The sequence below is a fragment of the Pseudophryne corroboree genome, chromosome 1, assembly GCF_028390025.1.
Source record: "Pseudophryne corroboree isolate aPseCor3 chromosome 1, aPseCor3.hap2, whole genome shotgun sequence".
In the NCBI taxonomy this organism is placed as follows: domain Eukaryota; kingdom Metazoa; phylum Chordata; class Amphibia; order Anura; family Myobatrachidae; genus Pseudophryne; species Pseudophryne corroboree.
Window position 1 is genome coordinate 405,754,069 of NC_086444.1, and position 18,736 is coordinate 405,772,804.

Genomic DNA, 18,736 nt, shown 5'->3' on the forward strand with positions numbered 1-18,736 from the left:
GCACTGAAAGCAGAGTTCAGGGCTGAGAGAGATGCTTGCAGGGCTTGCATAGTAGGCATAGGAGGATTTCAAACTAGACAAGACAAGACTAAACAAGACAAGACTGGACTGGATTTTTAAACACTGGACTGGATTCTAAACACCGGACTGGATTCTAAACACCGGACTGGATTCTAAACACCGGACTGGATTCTGCACACTGAATTCTAGACAGGACTGGATTCTAAACACCGGACTGGATTCTGCACACTGAGTTCTAGACAGGACCAAAAAAGAAGAAACTACTATTTAGCTTTGTTTCTTTTTTGTTGTATAGCCGGTGATAAAGTTACGTTCTTGGTGCTCTGAACAAAGAGGTATTGTGTAGAAAGTCCAGAGCACAAGAACGTGACGCTGAAATAATGTGTGGTATGGAAATAGCCCCTATCAGCCTACCTCCATTGTTTCACCCGTGTGGTCAGTTCACGCCTGCGTGACTATGGTTTCTTGGGCCCATGGCAGCCGCGTTTGAAGGGCGGATTAGGTCTGCCCAACTCCGATGCCCCCAGGTCTTAGAGTGAGACAAGGCGTGAACCGAGACAGGATAATAACAAGGGGACCTCTAACTAAAGCAAACAGAAAGCTAGGGGCTACTAACAACCCTAAAACTAAATACATGTGCGGCACGCCGCCAAAGGAAAAGAACAACAAAGGAAATGCTGTCCACACGCCGACACTATACTGTTGTGTACCGGCGGTGACAGCATATGCAGAACCCTCTGCAAGACACCAGTAACAAATATAACAAAAGAATACAGCGGCCTAGGCCGACGGACGCGGCAAAGCCGCTACTCACGGAACCGGTACAAATACTGGCAAACGGACAGGAACCCCCAATGTAGCCGACACAGGCTCTCAGAACCGGAGGACAGGCAGAATCCCAAACGACAGACCGGTGGACACCAAGAAGCCAGATACTCGACCAGGCACAGACAAAGCCACAAGACTTCTGGACAGGAACGCTTCACGGCAGGACATCAGACACTGGATCAGACACTGGATCAGACACTGGATCAGACACTCCGGAACTGGCAGGAACTAGCTCAGAACTCAAGAACTATCACCGGCGTCTGTGTATTGCACTGAGCCAGAATATAACAGAGGGCCCCTAATTAATTATGTCGTGAAGCTGCCCTGCTGCACAACTGAGAGGTGCAATTAACAGACAGGTGAGGCTGAACACATGGGAACAAGCTGCAATTACACAGACTCACCACCGGCAGCAAACAAGAGTTTTCTAAACCAGAGCAACGGGAAATCCTGGCCTGCAAGAGAACTATAACATACACAAACGGAAAACAGGAATGAACCACTACCTGTGGTTCATAACAGTACCCTCTCCTTAAGGGTGGGCTCCGAACACCCCATGACACCCACGGGGAACAGAAACAGAAGTATAACATAAAATACATAACCAAAATGCAAAACAGGAATGAGCCACTGCTGTGGCTCATAACAACACCTTTAAGAATGGGTTAGATAAATTCCTAATGGAGAAGGATATCCAGGGTTATGGTGCGTAGTTGCACACTATAGTTACTATGAAAAGAGGAATAAAACACAATGGCTGACATCCGCATCAGGCAAAATTTAGACCTAAATAATCCTGTATCGGAGACCACAAATAGGTTGAACTTGATGGACAAATTGTCTTTTTTCAACCTTAGATACTATGTTACTATGTTAATCTGATTGGTTGCTATGGGCTACCTCCCATCTTAAATAGAACTCCTATTTTATTAAATTTACCCCAATCTGTCTTATTGGGTACCATGTAGTCAATATCCCAGCACTCAGCATGCCAACGGTCAGAATCCCAGCATCGGAATCCCGACGCTCAAAATCGAGACAGATTCCGATGGTAAATATAGGGTTTAGGTTTAAGGACTAGGGGGGTGAGTAGGGTTAGGATGCAGGAGGGGACGGTTAGGGTTAGGCTGCGGGAGAGGTGGGTTAGTGTTAGGATTTCAATATTTACCAAAGGCCATTTAGATTTTAAACATCGGGATTCCCCTGTTGGGATTCTGACCGCATGCATGCTGAGTGCCAGGATATCGTACCCAACCCATTTTATTTGTGTTTAGCAAAAAGGATGTAATGTACAAAACCAGATTTAGATCCTTAACATCAAACTAAAGATCTCCTTGCATTTTTGATTTACTTCGGTTCTACAAGACAGTATGAACACATTACACGTCATATTATCTGACCTATTCTCTTTATGGAGAGAAAGATTCCTGCTATATCATACAATCATTGTGCACTTATATTAGCTATCATTTGTGTTCATTGATTCACTTGGAAGCACAACATCACACATATGTACTATATGTGGATCCTGTGTATTGTACACATACAGTATAGACAGAACATTATGATGTAGACATGGTGATGGTCATTTGCAATGAAGAAATAAAATGCAGTACTATTCAAAAGCAGCTTTTGTGGTCTGTCTTTGCCATGCATGTACTATTGCAGCTTAGTGCTACTTATGCACAATAAGAGGGGGTTCTGAGCAGATTAAGATAGTAGCTTTACATATGTGCACAGAATTCAGCTGTACAATGGCTGGGTCAGGTTAATCCATATGCGGAACTAAATAAGCACATTTGTGTGCCTAATAATGTGCAAAATAATAAAAACAAACAAAAAAACACTTAAATGAGAAAAATGTAAGCTGACTGCATACATGTGAATGTGTGACCTGTATCTGCAAGGTGTGCACTGGCTGACCATTTACTGCATGGAAAACATGCGTGAGCACAGAATCACAGCAGGAAGCCATGCGCACTCAATGGAGCAATGACATTTTACATTTTCAACTAGGTGATTCTAGACAGAAGAATGGCACCTAGTATCCGGTATGTGCCCAAAGTTCTGAGACTCAAACAAGCATGTAAATGTCCAGGCAATACTTACATGAAGCAAATGGATCACTAGGATACCAGCACAAAGGGCTTATATATGGCTCTTTACCTGATTTATACACGATTGGGGCTTTATTCAGAGGTGCACACAGGCAGGGCTGCGTCTTTTGCTGCATCTTTATGCTAATGCTGCAACTGATTCTCAGCCTACTGAGACGCCCACTTACACCGGCACTATTCCGTCTCCATACGTACTTAGGGGTAACATTGGTCGCAAAGTTGAATCTTCACTGCAGAAACATGGCCTCCTGTATCAGCGCTACTGTATCTCTTGAGGCAGATGCTGTCAGCGACATGTCTGAAACATACTGCATCTGGCTAGACCCCTCCCCGCAATAACTCCCATGAATGCCCAATGAAAATCAGTCTCTTTGTATGCAAATTCATTTTGCGTCTCTGAGCAGTAACCAATTGGACGCATGCAGTGCAGGATTAAGAGATGGGCGAAAGGGACAGTCGTCCCGTGGGCCCCACACAGAGTAATCTGACCTGGCAATCGGGACAGTGGCTGCCGCTGCACAGGCTGCATGCAGAGCGTCTCCCGAGCCCCCTCATCAGCGGCACATGACAAATTACATCTGTGCCACTGATGAAGGGACTCGGGAACCCTAAGCTGTAATAGGAAGCTTCCAGGGACGTGAGGTGAGGTAAATGTCTAAGGAGGCACTGGCTAGCACCAGAGCCAGATTTACACACAATATACAGTATGAGCCATAGTGTACATCTGAGTATTATATACAAGCAGGGCCGGATTAACAATGGGGCGGATGGAGCTGCAGCTCCAGGCCTCCCCATGAAAATAGGCCCAAGGAGACTGACAGTGGTGACAGGAAAAAACTTTTTCCTGTCACAACTCACAAGCTGTCAGCGGCCGTCATACTCCCCTCTGCCGTAGTGGCGGACTCAGGGTTGCGGGGGGGGGGGGGGGCACCCACGGGCACCCAGGCACGTGTCCCCTCCGTGTCATTTAGGAGTTTTTTTTTGCAGCCAGATGCACGGCCCGCACCAGCATGAGGCTCCTCCCCCGTGCATCTAGGTTTTATTCTAGCCAAGCTCCGCCTCCAGCTTTCAGCTCCAGGCTGGAGCCGGGCTAGGAATCACAGGGGCTGGTTGGGCTGGGGGCACGTCGGGTAGCCATCTGACAATCCCCCCCTCAGACTGCTATATGTCACATATTGATGGCCATCCGCAGCCACATGCGCATGGCTGGCTGCGGACGGGAGGCACTCGTACCCGGCCGTTGTGTTTGTGTTGTGGCCGAGCAGCTCCGCCTCCCTTATCTCCACTCTTCCAGTGTTCTCAGTGTCACGTCAGTCCAGGCTGCCAGGGGAGCTGGTGAAGGCGCAGGGGCGTTTATTACAAGGTAATTTTATTGTTTGCTGGCGTTGCCTGTGATGAGGACACTGTGGATAAGTACTGTGATGTGGTAGAAAATATTGAAGGGAGGTTACCAATGTAAGGTTAATATTGCGGGGTGGGGGTTGCTGTGAAAGGACAAAATGGGGGGGGGGGCTGTACCTGTGCCCATACCTGCCTGCACAGACTCTCTCACCATGTCCCCTACCAGACCTGTCCCCTCACACTGTCCCCTACCAGACCTGTCCCTGCACCCTCACCCTGTCCCCTACCAGACCTGTCCCTGCACCCTCACCCTGTCCCCTACCAGACCTATCCCCGCACCCTCACCCTGTCCCCTACCAGACCTGTCCCCGCACCCTCACCCTGTCCCCTACCAGACCTGTCCCCGCACCCTCATCCTGTCCCCTACCAGACCTGTCCCCGCACCCTCACCCTGTCCCCTACCAGACCTGTCCCTGCACCCTGTCCCCTACCAGACCTGTCCCCGCACTCTCACCCTGTCCCCTACCAGACCTGTCCCCTCACCCTGTCCCCTACCAGACCTGTCCCTGCACCCTCACCCTGTCCCCTACCAGACCTATCCCCGCACCCTCACCCTGTCCCCTACCAGATCTGTCCCCGCACCCTCACCCTGTCCCCTACCAGACCTGTCCCCGCACCCTCACCCTGTCCCCTACCAGACCTGTCCCCGCACTCTCACCCTGTCCCCTACCAGACCTGTCCCCTCGCCCTGTCCCCTACCAGACCTATCCCCGCACCCTCACCCTATCCCCTACTAGACCTATCCCCGCACTCTCACCCTGTCCCCTACCAGACCTATCCCCACACCCTCACCCTGTCCCCTACTAGACCTATCCCCACACCCTCACCCTGTCCCCTACCAGACCTATCCCCGCACTCTCACCCTGTCCCCTACCAGACCTATCCCCACACCCTCACCCTGTCCCCTACTAGACCTATCCCCACACCCTTACCCTGTCCCCTACCAGACCTATCCCCGCACCCTCACCCTGTCCCCTACCAGACCTGTCCCTGCACCCTGTCCCCTACCAGACCTGTCCCCGCACTCTCACCCTGTCCTCTACCAGACCTATCCCCACACCCTCACCCTGTCCCCTACTAGACCTATCCCCGCACCCTCACCCTGTCCCCTACTAGACCTATCCCCGCACCCTCACCCTGTCCCCTACCAGACCTGTCCCCTCACCCTATCCCCTACCAGACCTGTCCCCTACCAGACCTGTCCCCGCACCCTCACCCTGTCCCCTACCAGACCTATCCCCGCACCCTCACCCTGTCCCCTACCAGACCTATCCCCGCACCCTCACCCTGTCCCCTACCAGACCTGTCCCCTCACCCTATCCCCTACCAGACCTGTCCCCTACCTGACCTGTCCCCTCACCCTGTCCCCTACCAGACCTATCCCTACACCCTCACCCTGTCCCCTACTAGACCTATCCCCACACCCTCACCCTGTCCCCTACCAGACCTATCCCAGCACCCTCACCCTGTTCCCTACCAGACATGATCCTGCACCCTCACCCTGTCCCTTACCAGACATGATCCTGCACCCTCACCCTGTCCCTTACCAGACCTATCCCCGCCCCCTCACCATGTCCCCTACCAGACCTATCCCCGCACCCTCACCCTGTCCCCTACCAGACCTATCCCCACACCCTCACCCTATCACACACCAGACCTGTCCCTCCACACTCGCTCTGTCACCCACCAGACCTGTCCCCGCACACTAATCCTTTGAGCTCAGAAAAGGCAGCCCCGGGACTTAGCAGCAAGGAGAAGTTCCAGCAGGCAAAGCAGAGCAGCTGGCAAGAGTTCTGCCAAGGAACCAGTGGGCAGTGCTTAAACTACACTGGCAAAGGAACCACCTGCCAGGACATTTTAGTTTGCCCTGCCCACCACTGTGATTGATGCTCATCCTCTTTTCTTTACCTGTTCAGTCCCCATCACCACCACCACGCTCTTTTTCACAAATCGACCCCCCCTCCCCGGCCAATCCTGCAAGTTCTTGACTCCTCTCTTTGTTCTGTCTGTAAGAGCCATTTTGGCACATGCCCTCCCTCCCATTTTGCATGCATTCAGGAGGACAGGCTCTCCGAAATTACTATTATTTATATATATATATATATATATGGGATGAAGTTATGTGACCGCCGGTCACAGCACCTCCCTCTTCATTCCGCCCCCTGAAAATCCTGACGGTTGGCATGCCAGCCAACAGGGACTATTCCCATTTGTGGGTGTCCATGACACCCATAGAGTGAGAATAGAACCTGTGGTGACCACAGCAAGCCTGCAAGGGGCGACTTGCGCCAGCTGGCATACCGCTGCCAGGATGCGGGTCATGCATACCCAACCCATATATATATATATATATATATATCAAATTTGTTTTGTTTTTCTTCTGTACCATCTCAGAGTAATGACACGAGATGTTCCCACCATACACTATCACCCCAGTCTGCCCTCCCCTCCTTTCCCTACCCCCGACTGGTGTGCCATCCTTTTTTCCCTCCCCTCACACTATCTTTTAAGGCCAGGCTCCTCTCCTAGGTCTGTCCCATCTTCCTAGCTAGATATATATATATATATATATAGTTATATATAGTTATCTATATATATATATATATATATATATAATATCAGTAATATTATGAGATGACCCCACCATAGACCATCACCAATCCAGCATGCTCTTCATAGTGCTGTCTGCACCCCATAGCACATGCCATGCCATGTGCAGACCACCGCCACAGTAGGGCCCACACACCATTGGACATGACCCCTCAAAAAAAATAATCACCTGCAACATTGGCCACACCCCCTGCAGCGGCACATTAGGCCCTTCATGAATTTCAGCTCCAGGCCCATGTGTACTTTAATCTGGCACTGTATACAAGTACAGCAGTATAACCTCCTGGTAATTTGGTGAGTTTTGATCAGAGATGTGTGGAAAAGATAGACAGGTGAGGTTTTGGCTATAAAAATTATTAGATTAATACAAAAAGTATATTTCAAATATATTCTTTGTATTTTTCATATAATTTATACAGTCAAAACTCTGGTGCAAACGTTAGTATGACAGGAATGGCTCTACCTCACCTGCCTCACCCCACCGCACGTCACTGTAAGCTTCCATGGCCAAGAATACACAGGTCTTACATTGGTGTCCGGACTATAGATCTACACTGAAAAGGGCTACAGTCAATGGTAGACATGCATTAGGTCGACAGGATAAAAAGGTCGACATGTAAAATGTAGACAGTTCAAAAGCAATGGTCAACACACATGTGGTAAGACACAATTTTTGTTCATGTTTTTTTCATTTTTGTCAACTTTTTCATACTTTACCATCCACGTGGACTACGATTGGGAATAGTTACCTGCCCGAAGCATGGGGAGCGAAGTGAGCCATACGAGGGAATGTGGTACACTAATGGGGCTTTTTTGTGGCAGAAAAGTGACAAAACACCAAAAAAATTGTGTTGACTTTTTTTGTGTCAACCATTTACATGTCGACCTTTTGACCCTGTCGACCTTTTCTAGTGTGTACCTATTCTATGTCGAACTTTTGACCCTGTCAACCTAATGCATGTCTATCATTAGTAGTAGAGCTATTGACTGTAGACCTTTTCAGTGTAGATCTAATAATCCTCGCCCCTTACATTCTGGTCTTGTGATGCCTGTAATAACTGTACTCCTGACAAACACATCTAAACTGAATGACTTATACAACAAATAAAATGAAAAAAGAACCATTCAATAGAAAATAGGATTTTAATACCTACCGGTAAATCCTTTTCTCTTAGTCCGTATAGGATGCTGGGGACACCAAAAGGACCATGGGGTATAGACGGGATCCGCAGGAGACATGGGCACTTTAAGACTTTTAAAAAGGGGTGTGAACTGGCTCCTCCCTCTATGCCCCTCCTCCAGACTCCAGTTATAGGAAGTGTGCCCAGGGAGACGGACATTCCGAGGAAAAGGATTTAATGATAACTAAGGTGGGACCCATACCAGCTCACACCTCAAACATGCCGTACAACATGACAATTAACAAAACTCCAGTCAACGGCATGAACAACGTCAGCAACAGGCTGACTATAATCATAACACAACCCATGTGTAAACAGAACTAATAACTAAAAACTGCAGATAGAGTCCGCACTGGGACGGGTGCCCAGCATCCTCTACGGACTAAGAGAAAAGGATTTACCGGTAGGTATTAAAATCCTATTTTCTCATACGTCCTAGAGGATACTGGGGACACCAAAAGAACCATGGGGTTTATACCAAAGCTCCAGAACGGGCGGGAGAGTGCGGATGTGCGGATGACTCTGCAGCACCGATTGGCGAAACATGAGGTCCTCCTCAGCCAGGGTATCAAACTTGTAAAACTTCGCAAAAGTGTTTGAACCCGACCAAGTAGCTACTCGGCAGAGTTGCAATGCCGAGACCCCCCGGGCAGCCACCCATGAAGAGCCAACCTTTCTGGTAGAGTGTGCCTTCACTGATTTCGGTAACGGCAATCCAGCCGTAAAATGAGCATGTCGAATCGTAGTACAGATCCAGCGTGCAATAGTCTGCTTGGACGCAGGAGCCCCAATCTTGTTGGGAGCATAGAGGACAAACAGAGCGTCTGTTTTCCTCAGATTAGCCGTCCTGGCGACATAAATCTTTAACGCCCTAACCGCATCTAAAGATTTTGACTCAGCGAAGGCGTCAGTAGCCACTGGCACCACAATAGCTTTGTTCATGTGGAATGATGAAACCACCTTTGGCAGAAGTTGTTGACGAGTCCTCAACTCTGCTCTATCTTCATGGAAAATTAAATACGGGCTCCTGTGAGACAAGGCCGCTAACTCAGACACCCGCCTTGCGGATGCTAAGGCTAATAGTATGACCACTTTCCAAGTGAGAAATTTCAACTCTATCTTCTGCAAAGGTTCAAACCAAGTAAGGGAAGGTATGCCTTTTTGCAGATGATACAAAGATATGCAACAGGGTAGACACACCGGGAGGGGTAAAACAAATGATTGATGACCTAGGTAGGCTTGAGAAATGGTCAAGAACGTGGCAACTACAGTTTAATGCTAAAAAATGCAAAATCATGCACTTGGGTCTCAAAAACCCAAAGGCTAAATATAGTATCAAGGGTACTATAATGGAAACTACTGAGGAGGAAAGGGATTTAGGAGTCACTATTTCAAGTGACTTGAAGGCAGGAAAGCAATGCAACAAAGCAATGAGAAAGGCAAGTCAGATGCTTGGTTGCATAGGGAGAGGAATCAGTAGTAGGAAAAAAGAAGTGATAATGCCACTGTATAGGTCATTGGTGCGGCCCCATCTGGAATACTGTGTCCAGTTCTGGAGACCATATCTCCAGAAGGATATAAATACATTAGAGAGTGTACAAAGAAGGGCAACTAAAATGGTGCATGGCCTACATCACAAAACGTACCCGGAAAGGCTAAAAGATCTTAACATGTATAGTTTGGAGGAGAGAAGGGAAAGGGGGGACATGATAGAAACTTTAAATATATCAAGGGTATTAACAAAGTTCAGGAGGGAAACATTCTTCAAAGGAAGAGAAATATTAGAACTCGAGGACATACACTGAAACTGGAGGGGGGGAGGTTCAGGGGAAATTTAAGGAAAAATTACTCCACAGAAAGGGTAGTGGATAAGTGGAATAGTCTCCCATCAGAGGTGGTAGAGGCTAAGACTGTAGAGCAATTTAAACATGCTTGGGATAGGCATATGAATATCCTTACAAAGAATTAAGGTTCAAAAAGGGTTTAGACTACCTAAAGGATAAACAAAAGGGGGCAGACTAGATGGGCCAAGTGGTTCTTATCTGCCGTCAAATTCTATGTTTCTATGTTTCTAAGTTGATTTAAGGGACTGCAACACCACATTAAGATCCCATGGTGCCACTGGGGGCACAAATGGAGGTTGGCTGTGCAGCACGCCTTTTCACGAAAGTCTGAACTTCTGGAAGGGAGGCCAATTCTTTTTGAAAGAAAATCGACAAGGCCGAAATTTGTACTTTAATTGAGCCTAACTATAGGCCCGTGTCCACACTTGCTTGTAGAAAATGGAGAAAACGCCCTAGCTGAAATTCTTCCGCAGGAGCTTTCATGGACTCCCACCAAGACACATATTTTCTCCAAATACGGTGGTAATGTTTTGCCATTACTTCTTTTCTAGCTCGGAGAAGTGTGGGGATGACTTCACTGGGAATACCCTTTCGGGCTGGGATCCAATGCTCAACTGCCAAGCCGTCAAACGTAGCCGCGGTAAGTCTTGATACACGCACGGCCCCTGCTGTAACAGGTCCTCTCATAGAGGAAGGGGCCAGGGATCTCCTATGAGCAATTCCTGAAGATCTGGATACCAAGCCCTTCTTGGCCAGTCCGGAACAATGAGGATCGCCTGAACCTTTGTTCTTCCTATGATCTCTAGTACTTTTGGAATGAGTGGAATAGGAGGGAACACGTACACCGACTGAAACACCCATGGTGTCACTAGGGCATCCACTGCTATTGCCTGAGTGTCTCTCGACCTGGAACAATATCTCTGAAGTTTCTTGTTGAGGCGAGACGCCATCATATCTATTTCAGGAATCCCCCAAAGACTTGACACTTCTGCGAAGACCTCTTGATGAAGACCCCACTCTCCCGGATGGAGATCGTGTCTGCTGATGAAGTCTGCTTCCCAGTTGTCCACTCCTGGAATAAAGACCGCTGACAGCGCACTTGTATGCTTTTCCGCCCAGCTGAGAACTTTTGTGGCCTCTGCCATCGCCGCTCTGCTCTTTGTTCCGCCCTGGTGGTTTATGTGTGCTACCGCTGTTATATTGTCCGACTGGATTAGGACGGGTAGGTTGCGAAGAAGATGTTCCGCCTGAAGAAGGCCATTGTAAATGGCCCTTAACTCCAACATATTTATGTGTAGAGAAACTTCCTGGTTTGACCATTTTCCCTGGAAGGTTTCCCCCTGTGTGACTGTACCCAAGCCTCGGAGACTCGCATCCATGGTCACTAGGATCCAGACCTGGATCCCGAATCTGCGACCCTCTTGGAGGTGAGAGCTGTGCAGCCACCACAGGAGTGAGATCCTGGTCCTGGAGGACAGTATTATTTTCCAGTGCATGTGCAGATGAGATCCGGACCACTTGTCCAACAGATCCCACTGAAACACTCTGGCATGGAACCTGCCAAATTGAATGGCCTCGTAGGCCGCCACCATCTTCCCCAGCAATCGAGTGCATTGGTGGATAGACACTCTTGCTGGTTTCAAAATTTGTTTGACCAGACTCTGAATTTCTAGAGCCTTCTCTTCTGGAAGAAAAACCCTCTGTAATTCCGTGTCCAGAATTATTCCCAAAAACGACAGTCTTTTCTTCGGATTCAACTGTGACTTTGGCAAGTTTAGGAGCCAACCATGTTGTTGCAGAATTGTCAGGCAGTGCGTAATGCTCTGCAGCAATTGTTCCTTGGATCTCGCCTTTATCAGGAGATCGTCCAAGTACGGGATAATTGTGACTCCTTGCTTGCGCAGGAGAACCATCATTTCCGCCATAACTTTGGTGAAAACCCTCGGAGCCGTGGACAGACCAAACGGCAACGTCTGAAATTGGTAATGACAATCCTGAACTGCAAACCTCAAGTAAGCCTGATGCGGAGGATATATGGGAATGTGTAAGTAAGCATCCTTTATGTCGACCGACACCATAAAATCCCCTTCTTCCAGACTGGAGATCACTGCTCAGAGAGACTCCATCTTGAATTTTAATTTTTCTAGGTAACAATTGAGGGATTTTAGGTTCAGAATAGGTCTGACCGAGCCGTCCGGCTTCGGAACCACAAACAGGCTCGAATAAAAGCCTTCTCCCTGTTCTGACGGGGGAACCCTGATAATAACCTGATTGAGACACAACTTTTGTATTGCATCGCATACTACCTTCCTGTCCAGAAGAGAAGCTGGTAAGGCAGTTTTGAAAAATCGTCGAGGGGGAACGTCTTGAAACTCTAGTTTGCACCCCCGGGACACTATTCCTAACACCCAGGGGTCCAGGTCCGAACAAATCCAGACCTGACTGAAGAGTCGTAGACGTGCCCCCACTGGTGCGGACTCCCACAGAGGAGCCCCAGCGTCATGCGGTGGATTTGGCAGAAGCCGGGGAGGACTTCTGCTCCTGGGTGCCTGCCACGGCTGGAGATCTTTTACCTCTCCCCTTTCCTCTATTTGCCATGAAGGAATAACCTCTGCCTTTTTTGTACTTGTTTGTCTGAAAGGACTGCATCTGCAAGGGATGAGCTTTCTTCTGCTGCGGAGGAACATAAGGTAAAAATGAGGATTTACCCGCGGTAGCCGTAGATACCAAATCAGCTAGACCTTCCCCAAACAATACACCACCTTTATACAGTAACAACTCCATAGCTTTTTTTAGAGTCAGCATCAGCATTCCATTGATGACTCCACAATGCCCTCCTAGCTGAGACTGCCATGGCATTGGCCCTTGATCCCAAGAGGCCAATATCTCTCACCGCTTCCTTCAAGTAAGCTGCGGCGTCCCTGATATAACCCAGCATTAAAAATATGGTATCCCTATCTAGGGTATCAATATCAGATGACAAGTTATCTGCCCACTTTTCGATCGCACTACTCACCCACGCAGATGCAATAGCTGGTCTGAGTAGTGTACCTGTGGTGACATAAATGGATTTTAGTGTATTTTCCTGTCTACGATCCGCAGGATCTTTAAGGGCTGTCATGTCAGGAGACGGCAGAGCCACGTTTTTAGACAACCTTGATAGCGCCTTGTCCACAATGTGAGGTGATTCCCACTTTTCTCTATCCCCGGAGGGGAACGGATAGGCCATTTGAATCCTTTTGGGAATCAGAAACTTTTTATCCGGATTTTCCCACATTTTTTCAAAAAGGGTATTCAGTTCATGAGAAGGAGTAAACATTACCTCCGGTTTCTTTCCCCTATACATACAAACCCTAGTATCAGGAACAGCAGGGTCCTCTGTGATATGCAACACGTCTTTTATTGCCACAATCATGTACTGAATGCTCTTTGTCAATTTTGGGTCTAATCTTATATCACCATAGTTGACACTGGAGTCAGTGTCCGTGTCGGTATCTGTGTCTGCTAACTGAGCAAACGAACGTTTATGTGACCCCGAGGGGGTCTGGACTTGTGACAACACATCCTCCACAGATTTTTTCCAAACCTGGTTCTGAGACTCAGATTTATCTAATCTCTTATTAATTAGAGCCACATTAGCATTCAAAGCATTCAACACATTAACCCAATCAGGAGTCGGCATTGCCGACAGGGTCACTACCACAGCCGTTTCTGCCCCTAACCCAGTCTCCTCCTGGGAAGAGCACTCCGCTTCAGACATGCCGACACACCTGTACCGACACCCAGACACACTGGCAAAAAGGGGGACAGACCCACAAGCCTGTCAGAGAAACACAGAGGGAGTTTGCCAGCTCACAAACCAGCGCCTGACACGGTTCTGAAACTCTAATATATAATGCCTCAGACCCTGCAGCGCTTTATACACACTCAATTTTGCATTCAATTCTGCTGTGCCCAGTGGCAAACGCAGGATTTGCATTGGTTTTTTCCCCCAGAACTGGGTGGAGCCAATCACGGGGGTGGGGACTGAGGTGACCCAGTATATGCTGGGTCCGTAAAACTAGCGTGTCTGTGTGTGTGTGTGTGTGTGTGTGTGTGTGTGTGTGTGTGTGTGTGTGTATATATATATATATATATATATATATACATATCTACACATATATATATACCGTATATACATATATATATACTGTGTATATATATATATATATATATATATATATACACATACATATACATAGCATATTAAACATGCATATATATATATATATATATATATATATATACATACAGTACACGTATATATACACATGTATATATATAACATGTGTGTGTGTGTGTGTTTATATGTATGTATATACATGTGTATATATGTATGCACATGGATATATATGTACTATAATTAAATGAAAGTAAACTTTTATTAAGCACTTACAAGTGCCACCAGGAAGACAGCAGGCTGCAGAGGACGCTAGACAGCCATTAATAATACTCATGCAGTAAAAAAAAAATATATATATATTATTTTTTTTTGGTGGAGGGGGGTTTCTGGGTGCTCGGAAACCCCCCCCCCCCCCTGGGTGCGCCACTGGTGCCCCCCATTTTGCTCCCTGTTACTTGGATAGCAGTGGTGAGGAAGGACCAGCATCTCTGCAGCTCCGGAGAGAAAATGGCGCTGAGTAGAGCTGTGAGGGCTAAGACCCGCCCTCTCCCAGCGCGCTTCAGCCCGCTGTTTTTAAAAATTAAAAACGCTGGCGGGGGTAAGAAATTCAGTGTCCCTGCACCCTAATTTCACTGTGCCAGCTAGAAAACGAGGTTTTTATGCTACCCAGGGTGCCCCCCTGTGCTCTGCACCCTGTAGTGCCTTTCTGTGTGTGGGAGCATGGTGCGCAGCGCGATCGCTGTGCGGTATCTCAAAGCCGTCACTGTAGTCTTCTTTTCTTCTTCTACTCACCTGTCTTCTGACTTCTGGCTCTGCAAGGGGGGTGACGGCGGGCTCTGGGTATGAACACCTACGCGTACATAGTGTTCCAAACCCTCAGGAGCTAATGGTGTCCTGTAGCCAAGAAGCAGAGCCTTTAAACTCACTAGAAGTAGGTCTGACTTCTCTCCCCTAAGTCCCACGATGCAGGAGACTGTCGCCAGCAGTTCTCCCTGTAAATAAAAAACCTAACATAAAGTCTTTTCCGAGAAACTCAGGAGAGCTCCTCAGTGTGCATCCAGTCTGCCTGGGCACAGATCTAAAACTGGAGTCTGGAGGAGGGGCATAGAGGGAGGAGCCAGTTCACACCCCTTTTTCAAAGTCTTAAAGTGCCCATGTCTCCTGCGGATCCTGTCTATACCCCATGGTCATTTTGGTGTCCCCAGCATCCTCTAGGACGTATGAGAAACTAGATTTATCTCAGCCCGAGACGTCATGCTCTTTATCAAAAATAGTTGTTTAATATCAGAAATATTTAAAGATTAATGACCAGTACCTCAATGCCTTCTGTTCTGTACTCCTCTTGTTCTGCCTTTAGTGTCATTGTAATGAACAGCTGCTGTAGTTTTTCATTACAGTAATTAATACAAAACTGTTCAAAGCTGCAAATGTAGTCAACAGAATTAAGGTTAAGGATATTAGTCATTATTTGTCGCACAATAATTCTTATTTCTTGGCTTATAACATATAATAATAAATACATATTTCTTGCAGATATTGGGACAGTTTATATGTCTGCTCTGTTGTTGTTAATGTGATAAAGATAATAATAATAATAATACTACAGTATACCACACATTTGCAATGTACACACGGAGAGCCATGCAAAATGTGTTGTTTTGCACCCTTGTGTCTAATTCGCCGTCCTGCTTTCATAACAGTGTACACCACCACAAGTTGTCTTAGCTTTCCTGAGAGGTAAAAACATTTGAAGAGGTGCATTGTACAAAACTGGTAGTGTCTTGGTACTTTCAAGCCAATCCTTTATCAAATCTTGGAGTAATAAAGTGGAAAAGTTGCTCATATCATCCAATCAGCTTCTATCATTGTTCTAGTGTAGCCTGTAAAATGACAGAAGATAATTGGTTGCTATGGGCAACTTTACCACTTTATCTCCATCCAATATTTGATTAATTTCCCCTGTAATGTTTCAGCCTCATTTATGGCTTAAATTAATCATCAGTGTGAGTGTTATTGGTGATGCGGTTATCACATACAGGTATAGCATAATTGTGTGTTTGAAGCTCTGTTTTACATTAGGCACAGTGGGGTAGATGTATTAACCTGGAGACGGCATAAGGAAGTGATAAATCAGTGATATGTGCAAGGTGATAAACACACCAGCCAATCAGCTCCTAACTGTTAATTTACATATTGGAACTGATTGGCTGGTGCGTTTATCACCTTGCACATATCACTGGTTTATCACTTCCTTATGCCTTCTCCAGGTTAATACATCTACCCCAGTGTATCTAGAAATGTGCTTCACCATGACTGCAACTGTGGACCAAAAATGAAGTTCCTTTGTGGAGTGAACACTGGAAGGTACTTCCCTTATACTTTTCCATCTCCAACCCTTTATCTCGTTCAACAATATTGTTTACCAAAATATCATCTTTGCACTGCTCTGGAAAAGTATGCCTACACCATACTTTGTAGGGAACTCCATTACGTCTGTGACCAAGCTTTTCTGAAGCGAAACATACACCAGGAGAACTTGAGGTGTAGCCACAACTTTGTGGGCCCCATCGCAACATTTTGAAAGGTCCTCTGTCCCAATGCTTCTACAGAGACAGCTCTCTGGAGCAGTTGTTAATCTTATGCTCCATAAGACGCAAGAAACACAAGAAAGAAAATGGACACATTAATGAGCATCAATGATATCTGTCAATATGACCTACTTTTCAATCCAATCTTTTTAGTATTATTAGGGCTTCATAGATTGAATCTATACTATTACTAAAATTGTTCGTTTGCATGTGTGTGCACGATAAACTCGAGAACTACTGAACAGATTTTGATGGGATTTTCACTGAAATGTTCCTTGAGATCCTCCAAGTAACATAAGCTATGAGTCTTCTCGATATCATGTTAACTGGCTAATTAGAAAACAAACTCATCAACGCATTGAATCCTCTCTGTTGTCATGCCACAAAGCATGTTATGCAGGGGTCAGGGCCACACATGGGTAATTTGTGTGTGTGTGTGGGGTGGGGGGGTGCAGAGGCACACGTGGGTAATGGGGCACCCCTTGTCAGTACCCTAAGCAGCCAGTCAGAAGTCGCAAGTTGGGCTCCACCTACCCGAGTCAGCTGCACTTCAGTCAGGGCAAACGATATTCGTTCCCTCGGCGCACTGCACTCCACAACACTGACTGGTGCCCCCTCCCCCATACTGTTGTGTGTCTTTGCACACTGTGTTGCTGCACTTTAATAAAATAAAAATGTACCTAAATAACAGGGGAAGGTGAACATGTGCCTTGGTACTCCCCCCACCTCCAGATCCACCTATTGCCGTATGAATTTAAGAGCTTATAATTTCCCGTAAGGATATGTTTTGGAATGACAATAACCAAAACGCAAGGCCAGTCCTTTAATGTGGTCGGCGTGGACTTGCGCAGCTATGTCTTCTCACATGGTCAGTTATACGTGGGTCTCTCCTGTATCGTTAATCCACCAATCAAATCATACTCATAACTGATGACAGTAATAAGACACGTAGGGCCTAATTCAAGGTTGATTGCAAAAGTAAAATCTTCCTGTAATGGGCAAAACCATGTGCACTGCAGGGGGAGCAGATAAAACATGTGCAGAGAGAGTTAGATTCGGGTGGGGTGTGTTCAGATTGAAATCTAAATTGCAGTGTAAAAATAAAGCAGCCAGTATTTACCCTGCACAGAAACAATATAACCCACCCAAATCTAACTCTCTCTGCAAATGTTACATCTGCAGCACCTTCCCCTGCAGTGCACATGGTTTTGCCCAATAGAGGAATATTTTGCTTTTGCAATCAACCTTGAATTAGGTCCGTAATGCTGATTACAATGAGGTATTTAATTTACAGACTGAAGGAGCTAAGACAAACAAGTGTAATCAAAAATGGGAAAGACAAGAAAAAAAATGTTTCATTGAATAAAATGAATAATCACTCGGCAACGACGGATAGGCACTGCTAGTAAGGTTTATAAAGCCAAGGTGAGGATTACAAATAAAATTACATTTGTGTACAGCAAGTTACAGTACCTGTTTGTTTCAAACACTTCAAAGCCATAAATATCCAGAAGTCCAATAACAGTTTTCTTTGGTGGCTCCTGTTAAATAAACGTGTAATGAATTTACAATGCATTTGATATGAACATGTTTTTTAAATATTGCTCAATACATATCTACATATCTAGAAGATTTGCTTGCTGTGTTTTGCTATGTTTTGTACGGACAGGGCAGAAAAGAGCCTGGCTGGGCCCAGGTACTTTTCAGGGGGCGTGGCCTAATCACAGTAGGCATGGTCATGTACCATAAAAAAATATATAGAAAAATTGGTATTTTTAAGCACCTCCCTGGCCACACTGCAGCTTAGCATACTGCAGCATGTGCTGGGCAGAGGAGAAAAGCTGCAGCTGCTGCTGACAGGTAATGGGGCGGGGCCTGGGCACCCATTGGGCCCCTCCATCAGACCTGGGTCAGGGTAATTAGTACCCTTTCCCGTCCCTCTCTCAGCACCACTGTGGATAATAGCCAGAAGATGCTGGTATTC

General features: G+C 46.6%; 1 protein-coding gene across 1 annotated transcript in view; it reads right to left on the reverse strand.

Annotated features, from left to right (window-relative positions):
• Window positions 1-18,736, reverse strand: part of MYO1H (myosin IH) — a 258,284-nt gene that overhangs the window by 141,330 nt on the left and 98,218 nt on the right. The window contains exons 11-12 of the mRNA XM_063939130.1: window positions 18,226-18,293; window positions 15,480-15,585 (exon numbers count right to left, since the gene is read on the reverse strand). Of these exons, the coding sequence (XP_063795200.1) occupies window positions 15,480-15,585; window positions 18,226-18,293 (174 nt within the window). The remainder of the gene's footprint in view (window positions 1-15,479; window positions 15,586-18,225; window positions 18,294-18,736) is intronic.